General features: G+C 40.7%; 2 protein-coding genes across 9 annotated transcripts; one reads left to right on the forward strand and one right to left on the reverse strand.

The window, feature by feature from the left end:
- Window positions 1-832: 832 nt before the first annotated feature.
- Lrrc57 (leucine rich repeat containing 57) lies at window positions 833-6,426 on the reverse strand. Of its 6 annotated transcripts, none has more exons than XM_028767167.1 (6): window positions 6,193-6,426; window positions 5,838-5,943; window positions 5,593-5,731; window positions 4,730-4,998; window positions 2,524-2,709; window positions 833-1,835 (listed from the first exon to the last, which is right to left on the reverse strand). In XM_028767167.1, the coding sequence occupies exons 2-6, from the start codon at window positions 5,919-5,921 to the stop codon at window positions 1,794-1,796; spliced, it is 720 nt and encodes a 239-aa protein (XP_028623000.1). In that variant the 5' UTR covers window positions 5,922-5,943; window positions 6,193-6,426; the 3' UTR covers window positions 833-1,793. The 6 variants fall into 6 exon arrangements, with proteins under 6 accessions (XP_028623000.1, XP_028623002.1, XP_028622999.1 ...); XM_028767169.1 differs by having other exon boundaries at window positions 6,200-6,303; XM_028767166.1 differs by having other exon boundaries at window positions 6,034-6,271.
- Haus2 (HAUS augmin like complex subunit 2) lies at window positions 6,332-21,584 on the forward strand. Of its 3 annotated transcripts, none has more exons than XM_028767170.1 (6): window positions 6,332-6,463; window positions 10,711-10,803; window positions 11,239-11,308; window positions 14,799-14,931; window positions 17,214-17,322; window positions 19,617-21,584. In XM_028767170.1, the coding sequence occupies exons 1-6, from the start codon at window positions 6,371-6,373 to the stop codon at window positions 19,821-19,823; spliced, it is 705 nt and encodes a 234-aa protein (XP_028623003.1). In that variant the 5' UTR covers window positions 6,332-6,370; the 3' UTR covers window positions 19,824-21,584. The 3 variants fall into 3 exon arrangements, with proteins under 3 accessions (XP_028623003.1, XP_028623004.1, XP_028623005.1); XM_028767171.1 differs by lacking the exon at window positions 6,332-6,463 and adding an exon at window positions 6,521-6,544; XM_028767172.1 differs by lacking the exons at window positions 6,332-6,463; window positions 10,711-10,803; window positions 14,799-14,931.
- The last annotated feature ends 1,946 nt before the right edge of the window (window positions 21,585-23,530 follow it).

Consider the following 23,530-nt stretch of genomic DNA (forward strand, 5'->3'; position numbering starts at 1 on the left):
TTGTTTTTTAAAAAGATTTTGTTTATGAGTATTATGGTTGCAAATATGTATGTGTAGCACATGTATGCCTAGTGCCCAGAGGCCAGAAGAGGGTATTGGAACCATGTAGGTGTAGGAACTGAATCTGGGTCCTCTGCAAGGACAAGTACTTACTATCTCTGAGCTCTCTCTCCAGCCTTTTGTATGGTTTTTAACCTCAAGCATTTCAGTTTAGCAAGAGAGATAAATATAGGATGTGGAAAGTATTCTGTCAGCAGATGGGGGGGGTGTAGTTAATTCGGATTAGATTTAGGGAAGGAGCTTAGAAACTGGTCAGCACCAAGTAAGAGAGATGGCTTTTCTTGACTGAATAACACAAAGGCATTCTGGAGCAGTATAATCTGGTATGGTTGGACATACAAATGGGGCTGGAGAAAAGGTGGTACTTATTGATACCTACAGGAGTGGGAGTGCAAATGAACACATGCACGTTATTTATAGGTTCAGATTTGTTAGTGAAAGGCACTGTTCAGAGAGAAGACTTCAGAAAACAATCCCTATGATAGCTTCCTGATGTTCTTACCAGTAACAATCTGAAATCTTCTCTCTCTACATTCACGTTCTCTTAAGCACAATTCCCAGTTCCCAATTTCTGTCTGCGTGGCAGCAAGGATTTCATTGCCATCAAACCAAACAAGAGCATGAAACATATCCTCCCAGTTTTCTCTTTCTTTTTGTCTTTTTCAAGACAGGCTTTTTTTTTCTTTATGGTACCTGGTTTACTTTCGGAGAGCAAAGGACTACTTAACAGGTTAAAAGTTCTTTAAATGATTAACATTGCTTCCAGACAAAGTTCACTAAAAATATTTTATTTAGAATATTCTCATTCAGAGAATAGCCATGATAAACATAGGTTATTTTAAAATATTGTAGCAATGGTTTCTTGAAGGTAATCTGATTAGTACAGTTATAAATACAAAAGGGGGAGGAGTTACCAGAAATAGCACATGATTTTTAACAAAGCTTCAGGAAAACCTTGATTATTAATTTAAAATCTTACAAGTAGGCTGAGTGTGGCGCATGCCTATAATCCCAGCATGTGGAGGAAAGGGGAGATTTGAGGTCGGGAGATTTTGAGTCTGAGGCCAGCCTGGGCTACATAGCAAAAACCTGTCTAAAAACAAAAATTATAATTTTTGCATATAGTTTTAGCTCTTTCAGAGCCCTCTACCAATAAGGCACCTGCAATAGTAAAAAAAAAAATTTGCTACTGCAGCCTTGGGGGACATTCTTGGTGGCTGTTGAGTTGGTGCTCCCTTGACAAAGCTCTCTTTAAGACAGCTACATATTTATGTACAGCCCAGTTCCAAGTGTAAACACTGCTGTTGAGTTAATGTACTGGAGCAAAAGCATTTATCCTTAGTCACACCTGTTTCCCACAAACGTGAATTTCATAAAAAATATGAAGTGTTAACACACAGGTTATGGGGACCGACTTTATGGAAGCTGGCAGTCTGCAACTCAACAAAATCTCAAGCTGTGGCATGGGGCCCTCTATTAACAGGCAGCACTTAGAGCCCAACTAATGATGGTTTTGAAGATCAACACTGGCCATGGCCCTACGCGGCTCAAGATGTAGGGTTCTTTCTGTCTCCTACTCCTAAATGCCTTTCCTTTAGCTTCTCTGACATAGTCCTAAAAAGGGAAGAAGTTATTAAGTAAAATGTTATCTGCAGTGTATCCAACTTCAGGAGCCTTTGACTCAGTCAGATTCCAACAGAGGTTCCAAGTCTGTCCCATGGTCCTGGAGAACATCATGCAAATTTCTTCTTGGTGGCTGTGAACCTCTCCATGTACTAAAAACGTGAAAGAAAAATATACATATGGCATTTTGGTATAGACAAATATAAGAATACTTTTCAATAATTTACTTTTATTCTATATACTTTAGTGTTTTGACTACATAAATGTCTGTGTGGGGGAGTTGGAACAGGAGTTATAGACAGTTGTGAGCTGCCATGTGGGTGCTAGGAATTGAATCCTGTTCCTCTGAAAGAATAGTCAGTGCTCTTAACTCCTGAATCATCTCTCCAGTCCCCATAAGGATACTTTTTAACTTAGGTTTTATGTTTTTTTTTTTTCTTTGTAATTTGACTAGATTAATTTCATACAAAACTTACTTCTTTTTGAGACAGAGTCTCACTATGTTGCCATGGGCTGGCCTTCAACTTACAGAGATCTGCTTGCCTCTGCCTCCCAAGTGCTAGGATTAAAGCCCTGCTGTCATACTTGGCAAAATCTACTTAATTATTAAAGTGCATTAATTTTTGCCTGGGGGGGGGGGCTAGGAAACATCAAAGGATGCAGTGCAATGAGCAGTGTGTGGAGAAAGTCACTTGGCACAATACAATCCGGCCGAGTTTTAAAGCTACCTCCAAAATATGAACCTGTCAGATGCTAACTGTAGACATCACTTGAGTTTATCTCATCAGTTTTTTTTCCTCTGGAGCAGGCACTAGTAATGTAGAAGATGCTAATGCACACCTTATCATAACCCTCTAGTTCTCGAAGTTTCTTTATTTCAAAGAGATTGCCCTCCACAGCAAGCAGGCAAATTTGGGAGTCGCTGAGGATGCTCTGTGGAAGCATGCTGAGCTCAAGGCAGTTCTCTTCCAGCCGGAGGACTTTGAGGCGAGAACAGCAGGATATCTTGACGGAGATCTGAGATATCTGTTGAACAACAAAACAGTAAGAGGACAAAGAGCATAATGGCCATGTTGCTACACTGAAACAGATCTTGAATGTGTCCTAGTTTTTCTTTTGCCACCTCCGTTTTCTCACTACCTACTCATCACATAAGCCTGTTACATACCTTCTGTTACTCCTCCACTTCCAAATTATTTGAAGGTTACTAGTAGCTTTTCAAAAATAAAACCTAATAATAAAAGCGTTGTGCATTTATTATAGAAAATAATGAGAATCATGTAAGTTTAAGGAAAAACTTTACCAGTACGCTGCCACGCAGAAACCACCACAAGAACACCTTGATACCTACCCCTCTGCTCTATTGTTGAAGCCAACGTTCCATGCTTCCACACTGCTGCATGTGACTGGACTACCCATCCATTTCTTGAGACTCCCTCTTGTGCATGATTTTTGAATTTCTCCTGAAATTTTTTTGGGGAGTGGCATTTTTTGTTTTTGTTTTTTCAGACGGTTTCTATGTGCAGCACTGGCTGTCCTTGAACTTGCTTTGTGAACCAAGTTTGCCTCTAACTTGTAGAGATCTCTCTGCCTCCCGAGTGCTGGGATGAAAGGCATGCACCACCACCACTCTTTATTTAGAATTATATTCAAGCAGAAATAAATCCCTAATGCCTCCTATTTAACATTCACCACCTTCTAGAAAACATTCTTAAAACCATTTCACTTGTGACTTCTAAGTCTGTATCAACAGTCCTATGTAATAATCTTTTTTTGTTTGTTTTTGTTTTTTGAGACAGGGTTTCTCTGTATAGCCCTGGCTGTCCTGGAACTCACTCTGTAGACCAGGCTGGCCTCGAACTCAGAAATCCACCTGCCTCTGCCTCCCAAGTGCTGGGATTAAAGGTGTGCGCCACCACCGCCCATAATAATCTCAAATACAGCTTTGTATCTACAATTTTCACTAAAACATTTGGATAATTCATCTGATGAACTCAGCATGTCCATTTAGTAGCTTTGTGTAGGTCCTCCAGGTCAATTCCAAACACACTATCTTTGACCCATCCGTTTCTTTGCCCATTAAAGCTCCAAGTCTTTTCCTTCCCATGCTGCAGGATGAACCAGGGTCTGGTACATGCTACACAATTACTGTACCACTCAGTTCTTCTCCAGCACCAGGTCACTAAATTCTGGTGACTACCTAGCATCTAAAGCATCACCTAAGAACTTACTGAAAATGCAGATTTGTAGACTTCTCACTTACTGAATCAAACACTAAGCTCCCCAGGTTACCCAAGTAAGGTCTGAGAAATTAAAGTCTAGCAGTAGGGAATGTGGAATAAGTCAACTAATACCAATGACAATTCTTTTCTTGAAATCTCAGAGAACAGACAAAACCAACCTCAAAAGCTGAACGAATATTATGCTAACTACAATCTAGCACAGTGATAACATGTTCATAGTAGCTAATATACATGCGTAATGTACATATATGGAAGCATAAATGCTAAAAACTAAAGGCTAACCTAATCTCAAATGTTTCATCATTGTGGCTCATATCTAAAGCAGAGGACTTCTCCATACTAATGTTAACCAAGGAGCTTCAAAACATTTCACATACAAAATTGTCCAATTATAACCTAGTTCCAGAACAGCTATCACTTAGGGATTTTTCAACATTGTCTGACGTCTGACTCTCAGATCCTATGGGTATAAGTCTCGTTCCTACATTATGTCACCCCTGACATCCCTGACATGGCTCCTCACTAAATAATTGGTGTGAAGAGAATATTTGTAAAACCTTGAATAGGTTTTTTTTTTTTAATTATCTCACTCTTACTCTTTTCTACCTTCCTCAAAAACACCTTCAACACTATTACACAGCTACCGTCAACCCACTCCATGATACTGGGCATTAGAGTAGTTCACCTTATATATCTTTTAGCTTCTATTATCCAACTCTATGATTATCCCTTAAGGAACAGGAAATTATCACAAGACCATAAATGCAAACATACACTGGGAAGAGGGACAAAACACACAAGACCTGGTTCTGGTTGAGATTGAGTTCGATGGCCTGCAGCTCTCCGACTGTGTCAGGTATACTCCGAATTTGGTTTTTGGAGAGATCTACTACATCCAGATGTCTCAGGCTACAAAGCTGGGGTGGTAATGCTCCCAGCTGATTCCCAGAGAGGCTCAGGGTCTTCAGAGCTGACAGCTGCCCAAAGGGAGATGGTAGCTCTCTCAGGTGATTGTTGTTGAGGCTTAGTGTCTCTAGTTTTTTCAGATTGCATAATTCATCAGGTAGAACAGCTGGTGAAGAAGAATTTTTTTAAAAAACCTAAATCTGATAGAACTAATGAAATTTATAAAAAGTATGGTAGTCTGCTTCATCTTGTTTTTGAGACAGGGTCTCAAGTTGTCTAGGGTAGCCTTGAAATTAGGATCTTTCTGCCTCGGCATCTGAGTAGCTGGGGTTACAGGCCTAAGTCACCAGGCCTAACTTCTTACATAGAATTCTCACATGTCATGAGGTTTCACAAACAGTGTTTGGGAGATTAAGAAGTCATCAAAAAGCAGAAAAGTGTGTATGTGTATAATGGGTTTCTTTTGTAAAGGGGCTTGGGGGACAATCTGGGGAAGTTTAAAAGATCCTCGCGTTCCACCCTGCCCCCCAAATTAGATAACTGTTTACATCGATTCCCAAAAGTCTTCCAAGTCCAAGTTAACCTAGTAATAATGATTATACTACCCAAGGAGGCTTTTAGGTTAAATTACAAGAGATAAAAGCTTCAATACTGTAACATTCTGAATCCCCTAAACTGATTTCATAACAAAAATCATCTAACAGGAAAAACACCATAACTGCTGATTACTAGCAAAAGCTGCCAGGCACAAAATCCATACTCAGTTTGTTGTTGTTGAGGGAGAGGCTCTTTAGCAGAGTGAACTTTCCTATTATCAGAGGTGGTAGGCTGTCGATCTTGTTGTTGGACAAATCGATCGTCCTAAGATTGCTTGTCAGCTTCTGCAACTCTGAGGGGAACTGGAGAAAGGAGCTTACAGTGTGGAAAAATTCTGCACCAATAGACTTCGCCACCCCGCTATCCCTATCCCTTTTAGTTTCTTGGTCCGGTCCCCTCAGGTCTCACCTCAGTCAGACCACGGTCTTTAAGCTGAAAGACACCAGTTTTCTGCGCTGTTTCCACATGAGCACGGAGAGCACTGTTTCCCATCCTAGCGCCACGACTCAGTTGCCTGCAGGAAAGAAGCATAGCTGTCACCGCCCAGTCTAGACATACAGCCACCGCTAAATCTCCCGTTTGGGTCTCCTGTTCCAGTTGTCACCTTCTTCCTATCCCTACTTCCCAGGGGCCAGCCCAAGAGTGGCAAGGAGAAAGCAGGTGAGCAGACAGCGCTACCACGAAGTCTTGATGCTTTGGCAGCTGAGTTAAGGGCCAGGGAGCCTCCGATAGCTGTTGTCGGAACAGGACGCTTGAGACTCGCCTCCTACCGCTCAGTGCAGAGACGACTCCGCCAGGGAACACCCGGGACCAGCGCTCGCCTGAGACGCGCTCCCAGGGCTTCCGCCCGGGCAGGAACGCCCTGTGACATCATCAAACCGCGCGCCCGTTCTCTGTGTGCCCCTCACTCCTCGCGCCAGTTCCAGAGGTGTGCGGGAGCCATGGCTGCCGCCAACCCGTGGGACCCAGCGTCCGCGCAGAGTGCAGCTGGGTTACTGCTGAACCACTTGGTAGCTTCGGGGATAGTCACTGAGGTACGTGGTGGCGGCGACGGCGTCATCAAGTTGGCGACAGAATTCCGCTGTGAGGTGGTGGTCCTGGTTATGCGGGCATGAGTGAGTCAATTGAGGACTGTGTTGAGTACCTGGTAGCGTCCCTTGGAGACTGCGTCCGTTACCATACTCCCGTGGGTTCTTCGAGTGTGAGGGACGGAGTGGGTGATGTTCCGAGCACTTGAGTGCCTGCGGATTATCCCAGGCCAGTTTGTGGGAGGTGGTACAACGCTTTGCTTTTTTTTCCTCCAGTGATACTACTTCCTCTAGAACAGTGTTTCTCAACCTTCCTAAGTCTGCTACTTTTTAATACAGTTCTTCATGTTTTGTGACCCCCCCCAACCATAAGATCATTTCCGTTGCTACTTCATAACTGTGATCTTGCAACTGTTACGAATCCTAATGTAAACATCTGTGGTTTTCCGATGGTCTTTAAGGGACCCATGTCAGGTCTGTTAAAGGGTCGTTTGACCCCACCAAAAGGGTTGCAAGCCACTCATTTGAGAACCACTACTCTAAACTGGGGGGGGGGGGGGCAGTGAGAAAGAAATACTGGCAGGTACTTTGAAAAGTATTTTCGACAACGTCTGTTAATGGGAATTATTGAAACATACCTGGGGCCCTGAGTACAGAACTCTAGCGGAGCCTCTTTAGGGCAGCATCTATTAAAGGTGTGTGTCTGTTTGTCTCAGTGTTTCTGTGTATGTTGTCGCACTGTGAAGACTTTGAGACAAGAATAAAGATTAGTCCAAGAAATGACTGTTTTAGACGTGTATATACAACAAGCAGGTAGACAGAAGAAAGAAATTGAATATGTGAAGGAATAACAGAAAATGGCTGATGGAATGGGGGAGTGAGAAGTCAAGCACATTAAGCTTGAAGGAAGGAAACTGATACAAAAAGAAAGTTGAAGAAAGTTAATTCATCTGTAGAAATTAGCAGTGCAGACATGGTTGAAGAATTTTTTAATAGTTAATTTCTATTTTATGTACATTGGTGTTTTGCCTGTTTGTATGTCTGTGTGAAGGTGTCAGGTCCACTAGAATGGGAGTTACAGTTGTGAGCTGCTTTGTGGATGCTGGGAATGAAACCCAGATCCTCTGGAAGTACAATCAGTGTTTTTAACCACTGAGCCATTTCTTCAGCTGCTTGGTTTTATTGTTTGTGTGGGTTTTGGTTTTGATGTATGAAAGAGGTAATAGAGGCTTCAGATATATCGTAAAGGGTTTAAGAAACCTAAACAGGCAGATAGGGTGACACAAGAATTGGAAGCACTTGAGAACTGGAAGCAGGAAGATTGCTCATCATTTAAGGCTAGCTTAAGATAGAGTGAGGAGACCTTGTTTCCATTAAACAAAAAAGAAACACCTAAAAAGACTAAGAAACCATCCAGTATCACTCAGCAAGCTGCCAGAATTAGATCCCATAACCCTCTCCTTTTTGCCATGTCATCTTTTAAAATGAATTGCTAACAGCCAGGCATGGTGGTGCACACCTGTAATCCCAGGGCTAGTGAGTTACAGATCATGTAGGGCTACATAGCAAGGCTCAGTCTCTAAATAAATAGTGCTAAAATTATAAAGGTGAACTGTGATAGCATTGCGCTGTGAAAGATTTTGGACTTTTCTTGAAGACCCACCATTGCTTCGAGTGTGTGAGCAGCCCTGGCTAACTGGTTTCCCAGGAGCTGGCACAGCACTCTTCAGCAGCCTTTCCTCACTCTTCCCTGTTTTCTTTCTACCACATTGTGCAGTATTCTTGCCTTGCATTGTGCCGTTCTCTTGTCATAAAACTATTGGATTATTTCATAGTTAACACATTTGAGACTCAGTGTTCTTCTTGAAAGTGTTTATAGAGAATGCAAGTTCCTAAACCATAGAAAGGTACCCGTAGATGATCTCAGGCACTGTACAGTGGTGATTTTATCTACTACCAGGTAACACATATTAGCCAGTTTTTTGTTTTGGGGTTTTTTTTGTCTTGTTTTGCTTTTTTGAAACAAGGTTTCACTGTTTAGCTCTGGCTATTTTGGAACTCACTCTGTTCCAGAAATCCACCTGCCTCTGCCTTCTGAGTGCTGGGATTAAAGACATGTACAATCATGCCCTGCTAAACCCTTAAAAGAAAAGAGGAAATTGGCTGAGAATGTAGCTTGTTGATAGAGTGCTTGCTTAGGTCACACAAAGCCGTTGGTTTGATCCAAAGCACTGTATAAAACAGGTACTGGGGCTCAGGAGGTGGTTTAATCAATAAATTGCCTATCAAAAAGTCACGAAGGGCTAAGTTTAGATTCCTAGTACTCAGGTAAAAGCAGAATGTGATGGTATATGTCCTAGAGCTAGGGCCAGATACAGGTGAAGCTTGCTGGCTAGCCAGTCTAACCCAGTCTAGTCAATATATTACTAGTGTGTTGGGGTCTGGGCTAGATATATTTAGGTTCTTGGCCTCTTACCTAAAGAATTTAAAATAACTTTGTTCTGAGGGAAGGAATAACATAGAATATAGAGCGATACAGTGTCAAGATTGAAAGTAGTTCACTACAAGGGCCCCAGGTTATAGCCTGAGTTCTAAAGGAAGGAATTGTTTACATTCAGGCATGGTTTGAGGGGTTCTCTACTCCTTTTTTTTAAAGATATATTTATCTTATGAATGAATATTTATATTATGTATGAATGAATTTTGCCTGCATGTATGTATTTGCACCATATGCATGCCCGTTGCCCATGATAGTTAGAAGAAAGCATTGGATCCCCTGGAACTGCAGTGAGCCACCATGTGTTTGCTGGGAATTGAACCTGGGTCCTCTGCAGGAGCAACAAATGCTCTTAAATGCTGAGGCATCTTTCTTTCCAGTCCTGTTTCTCTACTATGGTTGATAGATTAGGTCAAACATTCTTTTCTTCTAGTATCCATGTTCCTTCCTATTGCATCTGATTCTAATCATATGCATGGTGGTAATTTGAATGAGAATGGCCTCTATAGACTCATATATTTGAATACCAAGTACCCATTTGGTGGAAGGATTTCACCTGTTTGGGAAATATTAGGAAATGTGGTCTTGGTGGAGGGCATTTGTCATTGAGTATGGGCTTTGAGGTTTGTAAAACCCATACCATTTCCAGTTAGCTTTTTCTGCTTCATGCTTGGCTCTCAACATGTAAGCTCTTAGCTTCTGCTCCCATGCTATTTCTGCCTGCAGCCATGTTCTCTGTCACGATGCTCATAGACTCATAAGTGCTTATGAAGGTCAGGTGATTAATGGAGTTTTGGCTGAAGTCCAACTTACTGTTAGATCCAGTGAGTCCTGGAACTGGTCTTACAGTTACCTCCATTCCAGAATGTGTATTTGGGGTAGGTATACCAACTGTTAGATCCAGTGAGTCCCGGAACCGGTCCTGCAGTTATCTCTGTTCCAGAATGTGTATTTGGGGTAGATATACCAATCCAGTGAGTCCCGGAACCAGTCCTGCAGTTACTCCCGTTCAGAACGTGTATTTGGGGTAGACATACTTAGAAGCCAGCAGAGTTCCCGTACTGGTCTCCTGACCTGTGGAGTGAGGGCCGTATGTTTTCAAAGGCCAAATTGAAGACATTGGAGTTGCCTCTACCAGGAAAAATAGTGAATCAAAGATAGTATTATATCCTAGGAGGAACTGCAGAAATTTAGTACCACAATCAAGGACCTGAAAGATGCAAAGGTGGTTGTTCCCCACATATTCCCTTTTAACTATCCTGTCTAGTCAGTACAAAGGACAGAGGGATCTTGGAGAGTGAAACTTCAACTATCAAAAATTTAATCCAGGCGGGCAGTGGTTAGATACCTCTTTAATCTCAGCACACATATATGCAAAACACACACATTCTCTCTGCCCCCTACCCCCATCGCTCTCTTGATCTGTGTGTGTGTTTGTGTGTCTGTCTGTCTTTCTTGTGCACACATACACACATATAGACACAAACCTGGTGTTATGCTGTACACTTAGGAAATAGAGGTATGAAGATTAGAAGTTGAAGGACATTCTTGGCAATATAGCCAGCTCAAGCTAGCTTGGGTTTCATGAGGCCTTATCAAAAATCAAATAAAAACAGAAGATATGCATCTACTGTTTTGATGTGTTCTTTGTGTTAGATGCAGTTTTGGACATAATATTTTTAGTCCCTTGTGTATGTTATTTCAGTATGCTAACTTTTTGTAACATACTATCCTTTCTCTGTTCATTTACCAATAGGAGATATTAGATATATCTAAGAAAATGGCTCCTTGCTTTGTGAATTTTTCCAGATTACAGCAGATCTCAGATATTCAAGCTGAAATCTACCAGGTAAAAGTATGAATTTTTCACTTCTACGTCTCCATTTAAAAAGTGTGTAGTATGCTGGGGTATATTTTAGAGAAAATGTGGCTGCTTAGCTTACAAGAGGCCTTGGGTTTGATGCTCAACTTTAAGCTAAAACAAACAAAATACTTCTTAATTGATTTAAATAGTATTCTTTTGCAATTAAAACAATGTCTATTGCATGGCTGATAGAGGCTTGTTCTATTAGTTAATTGTAGAACAGGAAGTCAAGATACTAAATTGAAAACCTCCAGTGATTTTTCCTGGCTTTCATATAAACCATCCTTCCATCCCACTTAAGGAATGTATGTATGTCTTGTACCATGTTTCTGTAACTTGTCCATTTTTATCGGTGTTTTAAGCTTCTAACTTTGGAATGATTTCTGAGTGAGCTAAAGTTTACTTTTGTTCCTCTTGTAGAATAATCTGGAAATTGAACTTCTGAAGCTAGAAAAAGATACAGCAGATCTTATTCATCCTTCCTATTTGGGTAAGTTTGCTTAAGAGAATAATCACTAGGATTTCAGCTTGCTCTTGAATTATACCAGCATATTAACACCAGGCAGCAGAATTCTAATGTCATAATCTTTCCCAGGTATTGCTCCATAGACATGCCCTAAAATGTCTTCAGGGTTTTTTGGATTTATTTATTTATTGATTGATTGATTGATTGATTGAATGTGAGTACACAGTTGCTGTGATCAGACATACCAGAAGAGGGCATCAGATCCCATTACAGATGGTTGTGAGCCACCATGTGTTGCTGGGAATTGAACTCAGGACCTCTGGAAGAGAAATCAATGTTCTTCACCACTGAGCCATCTCTACAGCCCTTTGTTTTATTCTTTTTAGGCAGAGTCTTACTATGTAGCTTTAGCTAGCAATGAACCAGTCCAGTTGACTTGACTAGTGGAAACGTGGCCAGGCTGGCTCCTCTGCTAATCTCTTTCTGTTGCCACAACCAAGTATCTGGGGCTTAATGATGTACAAGATAAAAAAATATTTACTTCACTCACAGGTTTGGAGGGACACATTAGCTCATCTGTGGTGATGCCATTCCAGCACTGGAGGTCTTGACAAGAAAGGTCATATTGCAGGACAAGAATTCAGAGAATCCAGGGATCAGTCTCACTCTTTTATAACATTGGTTCCAAGAGAACTAACCAGGGCAGAACTAAGTTTTTATTTATGTTTTTTTTCATTTTATTTTGTTTTGAAGCTCAAGCAAGCAGAGTTTAAGAAGTAGAATAATGAGCTGGCTCATTGATTGAGAGCACTGGCTCCAGGGACCAAGGTTTAATTCCCAGCACCTACATATTACCTCACAGTCATCTAACTCCAGTCTCAAGAAATCCATGTCCATGGGCACCAGGCATGCACATAATGCATACACATGCATGCAGGCAAAATACACATACACATAAAAATAACATTTTTAAAAGGTAGTGAAATAATAGCACTCTGCAACAGGAAGGGCTTTGTTTATTTGTTTTGTTTTGAGACACGGTCTCACTATGAAGGCCTGGCTGGCACTATGTAGACTAGGCTGGCCTTAAACCCCTGAGATCCACCTGCCTCTGCCTCCTTAATATTTTTATTAAAGTCATGTGCTACATACCTAGCAGGGTAGGGTGTTTGTTTGTTTGTTTGTTTGTTTTTCGAGACAGGGTTTCTCTGTGTAGCCTGGGCTGTCCTGGAACTCACTCTGTAGACCAGGCTAGCCTCAAACTCAGAAATCCACCTGCCTCTGCCTCCTAAGTGCTGGGGTTAAAGGTGTGCACCACCACCCGGCAGGGTAGGGTCTTAAAAATAAGTTGAACTAAGTTCTTTACTGGGGTGTTACTCTCACTGACATAATTGCTCGCTTCTCCTCTTGAAAGCTCCACCCCTCATTCCAGAACCAGCACACTGACAACTAAACTGTCAGCAGCTAAAGCTTGTGGGACACACTCAAATGTTTCCAAACTATAGTAACTACTCAGAGACAAGAGATGAGTGTTAAATTGTCTGAAAGTACTGTGTATATAGCTGAAGTTGGTAAAGTGCTTGTTTAGCATGTATAAGGCTCTCGATTTAATTCCTAGCACTCCATATTTAGTCTGTTGGCACCTACCTTTAATCCCAGCACTAGGGAGGCAGAGGTGGGCAGTGAAGTTCAAGGTCATCTGTGACTACATAATGAGTTTGATGCCAGATTGGAATACAGGAAACTCTATCTCAAAAAACCAGTCAAACAGGGCTAAAGGATAGCTCAGGAAGCAGAGGCCCTTGTTACCAACCCTGAGGACCTGGGTTTAGTCCCCAGGATCTGCATGATACATGTGCTGTAGCATGTGTGCATGCACCCACTCCCACATACAAAATAATAAATGTAACAAAACAAATAGGACCAGTTAGATGAGGTAGTGGTAAAAACCCTTGTGGGTAAAAGCATTTTCAACTAAGCCTGGTAACCTGAGTTCAAATACTGGTATCCACAGAGTAAAAGATAACAGATGAAAAAGTGTTCTCTGCCTTCCACATGAACACTGTGGCACTTGCTTACACACATGCACACACATATGCACAGAATTAAATAAATTAACAATCTAAAGCTTTTTAAACAAATATTGAGGGGAAAGGCTGGGGATGCAGTTCATTGATTGTTTGTTTAGCATATATAAGGCCCTAGGTTAAGTTTCTAGAGATTTAAAAAAAAAAAAAAGCTAAAGAGAATAAAATTCCTGAGGAAAAAAATTTGATTTTGGGAATATTCTGTAGTTTTATAAGAGAATGTTCTTGGAATAAAGTTTTAAGAATAAAAGATGTGGCCTGGCAGTGGTGGTGTACACCTTTAATCCCAGCACTTGGGAGGCAGAGGCAGGCAGATTTCTGAGTTCGAGGCCAGCCTGGGCTACAGAGTGAGTTCCAGGACAGCCAGAGCTACACAGAGAAACCCTGTCTCGAAAAACCAAAAAAAAAAAAAAAAAATTAATAATAATAATAAAAGATGTGTGCTAGATAGCTAAGCAGGCAAAGGCATGTGCTGTTAAGCCCGGTGCCTTAGTTAATCCCTAAGACCTACATGGAAGTAGAGAACCAACTCCTAAAAACTGTTCTTTGACATTGGTCCCTTGACACACATGTGGGCTCTCCTGCAAGCACACACATACATGCTGTAAATTTTTTTCTGAGGAATAAAGGCTAGGCTACCTACCATCTATTCTCAAATAGGTCCTTTTGAAAACAAAAAGGGGTGTATGGGGGGGGAAACTAAGTGTTAAAATTGATGATTGTTATTATGGTTATTATACCATCATATAATAGGCACTGGTTTTAAAAGCCAAATAAAATGTAGATTTGAAAAACACAAGAAATAATTTAGTACTATAGTTCGGTTGTTGGTAATAAATAAATAAATAAATAAATAAGAGAAAGTAGTCGAAAATGAAGATAAAACTTGTGTTACTAAAGAAACCAAAAGTAAGAAAGATGTCTACAGAGATTGTGGAGTTAATTTATTTGACTTGTTTGTTATCTGCTTTCGAGATAAGGATCTCTGTTGCCTAGAGTAGGTCTGACTCTGTCTTAGTTACTGTTTTACTGCTATGAACAGACTCTGGGACCAGTCTTGTAAAGGGCAGCATTTAATTGGGGCTGGCTTACAGGTTCAGAGGTTCAGTCCATTATCATTAAGGCAGGAACATGGCAGCATCCAGACAGGCATGGTACAGGAGGAGCTGAGAGTTCTACATCTTCATCTAAAGGCTGCTAACAGAATAATGGCAGCTAAGAAGAGAGTCTTAAAAGCCCTCGCCCACAGTGACAAACCTACTCCAACAGGGCCACACCATCTAATAGTGCCACCCCCTGGGCTGGGGTCTTCTGGAAAGGCAGTCTTAACCACTGATCTCTGCAGTCTCCAAGGAAGACATTTTTTAACAGTTCTAAAACATACTTTTCCTGTTGCTCACTGTGGTTGCCATCTCTGGTTTATGTAGTGGAGAAATGTGATGTTCTGCAAAGCATGAATAATCATCTGGAAGCAGTGCTAAAAGAGAAGCACGCCATCAGGCAAAGACTGCTGAGACCCATATGCCAGGAGAGCTTGCCATTGGAAGCTGTTTATCACAGGTTAGACCAAGAAGTGGAAATGGAGAATTATGCATGTCTTTTTTTTTTTTTTTTTTTTTTTTTTAGGTTTTTCGAGACAGGGTTTCTCTGTATAGCCCTGACTGTCCTGGAACTCACTCTGTAGACCAAGCTGGCCTTGAATTCAGAAATCCACCTGCCTCTGCCTCCCAAGTGCTGGCATTAAAGGCGTGTGCCACCACTGCCCGGCTGTGCATGTCTTTTTAAGGTAGCTTTTGTTTAGCATGGCAATTATGTTGTAGCATAATTCACAAAACAATGTAATATTACAAGTGTTACTGCATTAAACTGGAAAGTGTCCTTTCTTTTTAAAATATAACTGGTAAAAAGAAAGGGCCAGCCTGGATTACAGAGTGAGATTCAGGACAGCCAGGGCTATACAGAGAAACTCTGTCTTGAGAAAATAAAAACCATAAGAGAATCAAAAACTGAAGCTAGCCATGGTGATACACACCTGTAATCCCAGCACTGGGGTGGCAGAGGGTGGATCTCTATGAGTTTGAAGCCCACCTGGTCTACAGAGCTAGTTGCTAGTTTCAATACAGCCAGCCGGGGCTACATATCAAGACCTTCTCTCAAAAGATAGAGAGGGGGCTGGAGAGATGACTCAGTGCTTAAGAGCACTGACTCTTCTTCCAAAGGTCCTGAGTTCAATTCCCAGCAACCACATGATGTCTTACAACCATCTGTAATGAGATCTGCTGCCCACTACTGATGTGTCTGAAGACAGCTATAATTGTACACATATACATAAAATAAATAAAAATAAATATATTTTAAAAACAAAAACAAAAGAAAGATAGAGAGGATGGGAATCAGAGGGTCACAAAACCTGGAAACAATTTTTTGTTTGAAACAGGGTCTTATATAGGCTGGCCTCAAATTTGTTGTGTAGTTGAGGATGAAAAAAGTTGTGCATTGGACTTTATACTTACTTCTATAGATAATATATCTCAGTCTCGGGGAAGTGATTTAAAAATAGAACAAAAACAACAACAAAAAGATGAGCTAAGCCAGGTGTTGGTGGCGCACGCCTTTAATCTCAGCACTTGGGAGACAGAGGCAGGTAGATTTCTGAGTTCCAGGACAGCCATGGCTACGCAGAAAAACCCTATCTCAAAAAACCAAAAAAGAGGAAAAAAAAAAAAGATGAGCTAAGTAATGACTTTGAGGATTTTACCAATGCAGATTCAGAAAAATTATGTGATACTTTTCAGTGTATTTATCCCTGGTGTCTTTTCAGTTATCTGAACCAATATGAGGTTTTTTTTAGGAAAGTCGCTTTATGTGTGATGGTTATTACCAACCATTGAAGGTTGTCACCCTCCTCTTCCTCTCCTCCCTTCTTCTTTTTCTCTTTCTTTCTTTCTCTCTCTCTCTCTCTCTCTTTCTTCCTTTCTGTCTTTTTTTTTTTTTTTTGAGATAGAACTCAATATGTAGTGCTGGCTGGCCTAAAACTCACTATGTAGACCAAGCTGATCTCAGAGTCACAGAGATCCTCCTGCCTCCGCCTCCGCCTCTCAAGTGCTGGGAATAAAGATGTGCCACACACCCAGTTCCTTTGAGTTAGATTTTAGTTATCGTGACTATGTCTTTCTATTTTTTTTTTAATCTTTGGGGTGTTCCTCTGTGTCCCCCTGGCTATAGACTAGTCTGTAGACTAGGCTGGCCTTGGACTCACAGACATCCACCTGCCTCTGCCTCCTGAGTGCAGGAATTAAAGATAAATACCATGATGCCTAGATTATTCCATTTTTCTGTTTGTATGACAACCTAAATTTTGCCCTAAGTAAAAGAGAAGAACCTTATTTACCACTGATAATTCCATTAAAAGGTTAATGATACTCATTAGATTTACTTATTTCAAATTAACAGTCCTAATTAAAGGAAAAGAAACAAAACAACTAAAGAAGAAAGGTTATTGTTTTTCTCCTTCTGTCTCAGAATACCTAACAGAAGTAACTTAGAGAGGAGCTTGACTTGGCTCACAGTTTAGAGGTAATACATCCAGCATGGTAGGGAAGGCACTGACTGTGGCTGGGGCAGCTCCATCTGTGGTGGCAGGAACTTGCAGCATGGCTTGTTCACATCACAGTGGATTAGGAACTGGAGAACACCTTCAAGGTCTGTCCCTAGTGATCTACATCTACCAGTGCCCCAAACTCCAGTAAGTCCCCAAACAGCATCACCCAATAGGGACCAAGTGTTCAAACACAGGAGCCTGTGGGATAAATTTACATTCAAATTGTAACATTCTCTTCCAGATATATGGTGCATATGTTGGAACTGGCTGTGACTTTCATTGAGAAGTTGGAGACTCATCTTGAAACAATTAGAAATATCCCTCATTTAGAAGAAAACCTAAAGAAAATAGTGAGTATCATTAATAGAGCTGATCTCCGTTCTTATACTAGGATCTCGACTGTATTACCTTGTATTACCTTTTACCTTTTTGGTCTTGGTTTTATTTTTTAGATAGTCTCATATAGCTCAGGCTAGCCTCAGGCCCCGAAGATACCAAACAATGTATTTCATCATGGCAATATCACATAGATGTGTGATAACCTTTGTTCTGGTACATTCTCCTGTGGCTGTCCTCTCTCATCTCCTCCATCCAGATCTCCTGGCCCTGTCGCTTCCTCCAGATAGAGCCTCTTTTTGTTTGCGTGTCACATGAACTGTTACTCTTTCAGTCTCTCTCTCTCAGCCCTTAATGTCTCTTCCTCTCTGCTCACTGTCTCCCTTTTACTTTCGTAGCAGGCAGACACATAGACCATTCAAATATAGAATATACATACGAGACAAGACTTACCGTGTTTGTCCTTTGCTTGGCTTATTTCACTTTGACTTAGTCATTATTAAAATCATGAAACATAAAAATAATTTTTCTTAACCAGGCATAGTGCCTTGTACCTATAATTGTTAGTAATTGTGACAGCTAGGGCTGTTTCACAGAGAAACTCTGTCTTTAAAAACCAAAAAGAGGTTTATTTATTTAGTCAGGTTCTTATTTTTTAGCATAGGATGACCTTGCATTCACTATATGACTCAGGCAGACCTTGAGCTCACAGAAGTGCTCATAATTCAGCCTCCCAGTAGACTAAGAACTTAGACTTTACTTTCTGAATACTGGGGTGCCATTGCATTTTTTGTTGGTAGTGAAGGTCATGGTTTTTACTTTTGTTTTTTATTTTAAAATGTGTGTATGTTTGTGCATTCGCATCACAGAGAGGGAGGGAGGAGGAGGGGGGAAAGAGAGACAGGGAGGGAGGGAGGGAGAGAGAGAGAAGAGACGAGAGAGCAAGCCTGACATGTCAGAGTCCTTAGGGCAGTTGTGAGCCATCTGACAGGGTTGCTGGGAGCCAAATTTTGGTCCTTTTGAAGAACAGGAAGCACATTTAACCTTTGAGTCATGTCTCTAGACCATTGTTTTTCATTTTTGTTTTTTTTTTTTGTATATGGATGAATGTCTTGCCTGCATGTATCTGTGTGTGCCATGTGTATCTACTGCTCTCAGAGGCCAGAAAAAGATATCAATCCCCTGGGGCTGGAGTTACAGATAATTATGAGCTGCTCTGTGGTTGTTGGGGATCAAGCCTGGGTCCTCTAGTAGAGCAACAAGTGTACTCTTGCAGCCAATCTGTTGCTCCAGTCCATTTTCAGTTTTTAAAGAAAAATACAGGAGTGGATTAGTCAGAACTGTCTTTTACTCATGGGGCAAATATTGAATAGACTAGATTGAGCCCTAGTATGGACGGAGAGGATCGTTACCGTCTGGAGTATGTTAGAAACACAGACTTTGAGGGTCAAGGGTCCACTCTATAGTGCTTACCTAGTACCTGAAAGGCCTTTGCTCCATCCCCAGCACCAGAAGAAAAGAAAATTTCAGAATTGCAGACTTCAATCACTATACCTTTAGAGTCAGTTTAAGACAACTTTGGTGTCACACACATGCCTATATGTGGATAAGGGATGAGGAGAAGGGAGGACGAAACGGAACATGTACTGAGAAAGCAGAGTTCAAACTGATGGCAGAGGAGACGTGAACTCACAGACAGACATATGTAAGGCTGGGTTGGGTGGGGGTGGACACACAGTTGGTTTGTCTTCTGTTTGTTTGTTTTAGTGGCAAGGTTTCTAATCCCATTTACACACTAACAAGTCCTAAATTGACATTTCCATTCCATACATTTTTCTGTATTTCCAGACTCCTACAAGGGATGTTTCTTTTGGCTCTTGTACTTACTCGTATCTACAGTCTTGATGTCTAAACAGAATTCTACATCTCCATCCCTAGCCCACCTTCATCTTTCTCCCTACCCCCATCCCAATCCACAGTTTTAAGGAATTTTTGCAGTAAAGGACTAGAAAGCTGGGCAGTGGTGGCACACACTTTTAATCCCAGCACTTGGGCGGCAGAAGCAGGGGGATTTCTGAGTCCAAGGCTAGCCTGGTCTACAGAGTGAGTTTCAGGACAGCCAAGGCTATACAGAGAAACCCTGTCTCCAAAACAAAAGACAAAACAAAAAACAAAAACAAAAAAAATCTAGAGGAAAAAAATTAAAAAAAAAAAGGACTAGAAAAAGATCAGATGCTAATTTTTGAAGTATTTATTTCTGTAATCAATAACAAGTTTTTTCTATTTTTCTTTATCTCAAATGTTACAGAGCAAAGCTCTAGCTAAGATGGATATTTTGGTGAACAAGACAGAAGAACTGACAGAGAATATTCTCAAGTGGCGAGAACTACAAAAGGAAATTTCCCTGTATATCCCCAAAATGCTAACTGAAGAAAGTCATCTTCATGAACTTGATATAGTGCCTCCTTTACCTTTTTTTCTTAAGGCTTACACTGAAACCTCTAATGCCAAGTGATGCCATCTTTACTTTCGATTTATTACATGCAGTCAAAGAAGTCCATTTCTAGATTGTTATGACAGGGATATTGATAGGTTTTGTTGCTAGCAACACTGAAAGAGCCTTCTTAATATTGGAATAGCAGAGCCAGAAAGATGTCTCAGTGGGAAAAGCTCCTGCTTCAAGCCTCACGGCCTGAGTTCAATCCCTGGGATCCATGTATCAGAAGAGGATCACAGATTCCCACAGATATTTGATCCTGTGATGTCCACACATGTGTCATCATATGTATGTACCTATACACACAAAATAGAGAAATGAAAGTAAGAGAGAGCACAGTGGAGTACCAGAATTTTAGGTTCATTAGGATCAAATTGACCTTTTTTACATGTTTTCACTCTCTTCAGTGAAGCTTAAAATTGATCAACTATATGTATGATAATTTATTATAAGCGAGTTGAACATTCTTCAGATAGAAGATTTTGTATTATGATACTGCATTACATCTTTTAAAAACATTTCTGAATTGAAATGTTCCTGAGTCTAAAACTGTCATGATTATTCCTGTGAGGTTGAAGAATAGCTACGCACCAGGACTGTTATCCTTTGAAGACTTCATAAAGTGGTGATTTCTTAGCTGACCCATCTAGAAACTTCTGTAATAAGAGGATGAGAAGAGCTCAATGCGATCAGACTGTACAATGTAGTTTGTGTGGGATACTTTCTTTCCTTCTGAGAGTCTAGGATGTTGGTTCATACCAAGTAGAATGTACTTTTGGTCCTGGTCCCTGGCAGCATTGCAGAGCACCTCATCCCTAATAGTTTTGGTGGTAGAGAGCAGTTAACAAATGTAACAGTTGAGTTGCTGTGCTAAGTCACAGCCGTGAGTGTGATGACACTAAGTCTCATAACTCCTCTTAGCAGATCACTCACTGACTTGGTTGTATTCTTAGGACTGCCTGGGAAATAAATGCTGTGGATGTGTGCTGGCGGACTTGGGGCCAACAGAGAAGAAACACTGTCTTCTTTAACAATTTAGAAGTTTTTGTTTTTGTACTTCCTATATGTAGCCAAGGTAGAACTTAAACTCACTGTGTAGCCCAGGCTGGTCTCAAACACATTTTCCTTGCCTCAGCCTCCCAAGTGCTGAAATCACAGACATGTGGCATCATATCTGGCTAAAGTTTAGAGGGTTGTAATGGAAAATACTGATATATTTTATCTACTCTTAGGGCTATTCTTAAGATGGAAGCTAGTGTACTTAAAGTAGAGATTGTAACAACTGTCCCAAGATTTTCTCATTTATATCAGTACTGTAAGTACTTCTGCCTTATGTTTAAACTGAGATCTGTTTTCCTTTAAAATGTGTGCATCAAGATTTCCTTACTGTTGCATTCTGCACTGTGGGAGTTTAGCGAACCTGCTCATCATACTCTTGGTGGATAGTAAAGTAGATGTTCACAAGGAAGCAGGATCTTTACCCCCACAGGTCCCTGTTAAAGCAACAGATGATTGTCTTTACAGTCTCCAGCCTTTATACATGTGCCATACAAGGATGGTGTGGAGATTTTGATCTTCACATAGACAAGTCAGTAAAGTCCTTATTTATATTTCATCTCAAATCTCCTTTAACATCTATTCATTTTCCTTGTATGAATTTTTGTGTATTTTATGTATAAACATATTCATTATTTTGTCACTATCAGTGTTCTTTGTAGTTTTGTAATCTTTATTTCTATTAATGACTCAAGCTGTAAAAATAAACGAATTTCAACTAAATGTGGCTCCAATATGAATCCCAAGTAACAGAAAAAAAAATACTCTTAGCTTAACACATACAACAGAGAAGCATTCAAGTTATCTGACTCACAAAAGCTTAAAGTAAGTTAAGCCTATCTATTCTAATATAGAGAGAAAGGCTTATTTTATATTAGTGTGGTCAATAAGTAGAGTGAGTTGGTTTATAGAAGACAGTTACCTGGGATGGAGAGAGAATTGGATTCAACAATCCTCTGGCCTCTGCTTGCCAAATATTGGTAATACATTGTACAATTGTCATTGTATCTGGATTGAACAAGTGTTTATTTTTATTTTTGTGAAATTTGAGGGCAGTTCTAAGGATAGGTAAGCTGTAGATCTCTACAGTTTCATGGAAGAAGAAGATGGACAAGAAGAGAAAGCTATGAGTTAGCAAAAAAAACAGGCAAGAGCTGAGGAGGTGACTAAGTGGGCAAAAGTTCACAGGCAAGGGTGAGGACCTGAGTACAAATCCCCAGAACCCACATAGAACTGGATACTCTACAGCTAAATGGGAGGCAAAAGGAAGGCCAGCTAGTTCCCATATGAAGCTGCAAACAAGAGATCCTGTTAAGAGAGGTGAGAACTAACACCCAAGTTTCTCCTCTGACTTCCACACTTGACCACAGTCCTACACCTATAGAAATAAATAAGCATGCAGGCCTAGCAGGGGAAGTTGGAGGTGGGGATGTCAGGCAAGCAGGCTTAGCCACGAGGATTTGATCAAACTTTTTTTGTTTGTGTTGTTTTTGTTTCTGAGACAGGGTTTCTCTGTATAACAGCTCTGGCTGTCCTAGAACTTGGTTTGTAGACCAGATTGGCCTCAAACTCAGAGATCTACCACCTGCCTCTGCTTATCAAGTGCTGGAATTAAAGGTATGTGCCACTACTACTTGGCCTTGGTCAAGTTTTAAAATTCGGCTTCTACATGTAGATAATGAAAAAAAATCAGGAATGTGCATGTTCTACTTACATTAGAATAGGTATGTGAGATTTGTCAGTGTGATTCTAGAATAATTATGTCAATTTGTAGACTATTTGGGATGACTCTTCCTGGCTTTTGTAGCTCTTTATTTCTCTGGCCTGTGACTGCTACCCTCAGCTCTCATTTTTGTCCTTTTGGAGTTTCAGTGAAGTCAGGAGACTTGAAGAAACCATATAGGGAGAGAGTGGGGAAGAAGCCAAAATATAGTTGATACTGTAATGAGTTAGTATGAGTCATCACATATGAGATTTTCTCAGATGTTTGTAAAACAAATGAAAAATAAAAGATGCTACAGAAATGGCTCAGCAGTAAAGAGCACTGGCTGCTCTTCAGAAGGTCCAAGTTTGACTCCCAGTATGGCAACTGTTATAACTTCAATCCCAGGGGAACCCAATGGCCTACTGACAAGGTGTACAGACCTTACATTAAGGCAAAAACATTCATACACAGAAAGAAAATAAAAGGAAAAGGTTTAAGAGCCCCAGTATGGTGGCACATGTCATTGTAGCAGAGGCTACAATTAATACTATGTCCGATACTATGTCGATGTCTTGTGAGTTTGAGGCTAGCCAGTCCACATACCAAGTTCCAGTTTCAGCACAGTCAGGGTTATATAGACAATTCTGTCTGAAAAAAAAAGTTTTAAATGGGATTTGGGAAGATCACTCTTATCAGTAAAGTGCTTGCCACAAAAGCATGAGGGCTTTTTTCAGCCTCCATGTAAAAGCCAGGCACATACCTGTAATTCTAGTGCTAGGGAAGCAGAGATAGAGGAGCTCTGAGACTTGCTGGCCAGCCTATCTAGCCAAATTGGTGAGCTTCAGATATAGTGAGCGGTTTGTCTCAAAAAATACAGTGAGAAGTGACTGAGGAAGATAGCCTGTGTGTCCATGTCCTGAGCACACATGCACAAACATGAATATGTGCATGTACACAAATCTAA

The sequence above is a fragment of the Grammomys surdaster genome, unplaced genomic scaffold, assembly GCF_004785775.1.
Source record: "Grammomys surdaster isolate TR1022 unplaced genomic scaffold, NIH_TR_1.0 170, whole genome shotgun sequence".
Lineage (NCBI taxonomy): Eukaryota > Metazoa > Chordata > Mammalia > Rodentia > Muridae > Grammomys > Grammomys surdaster.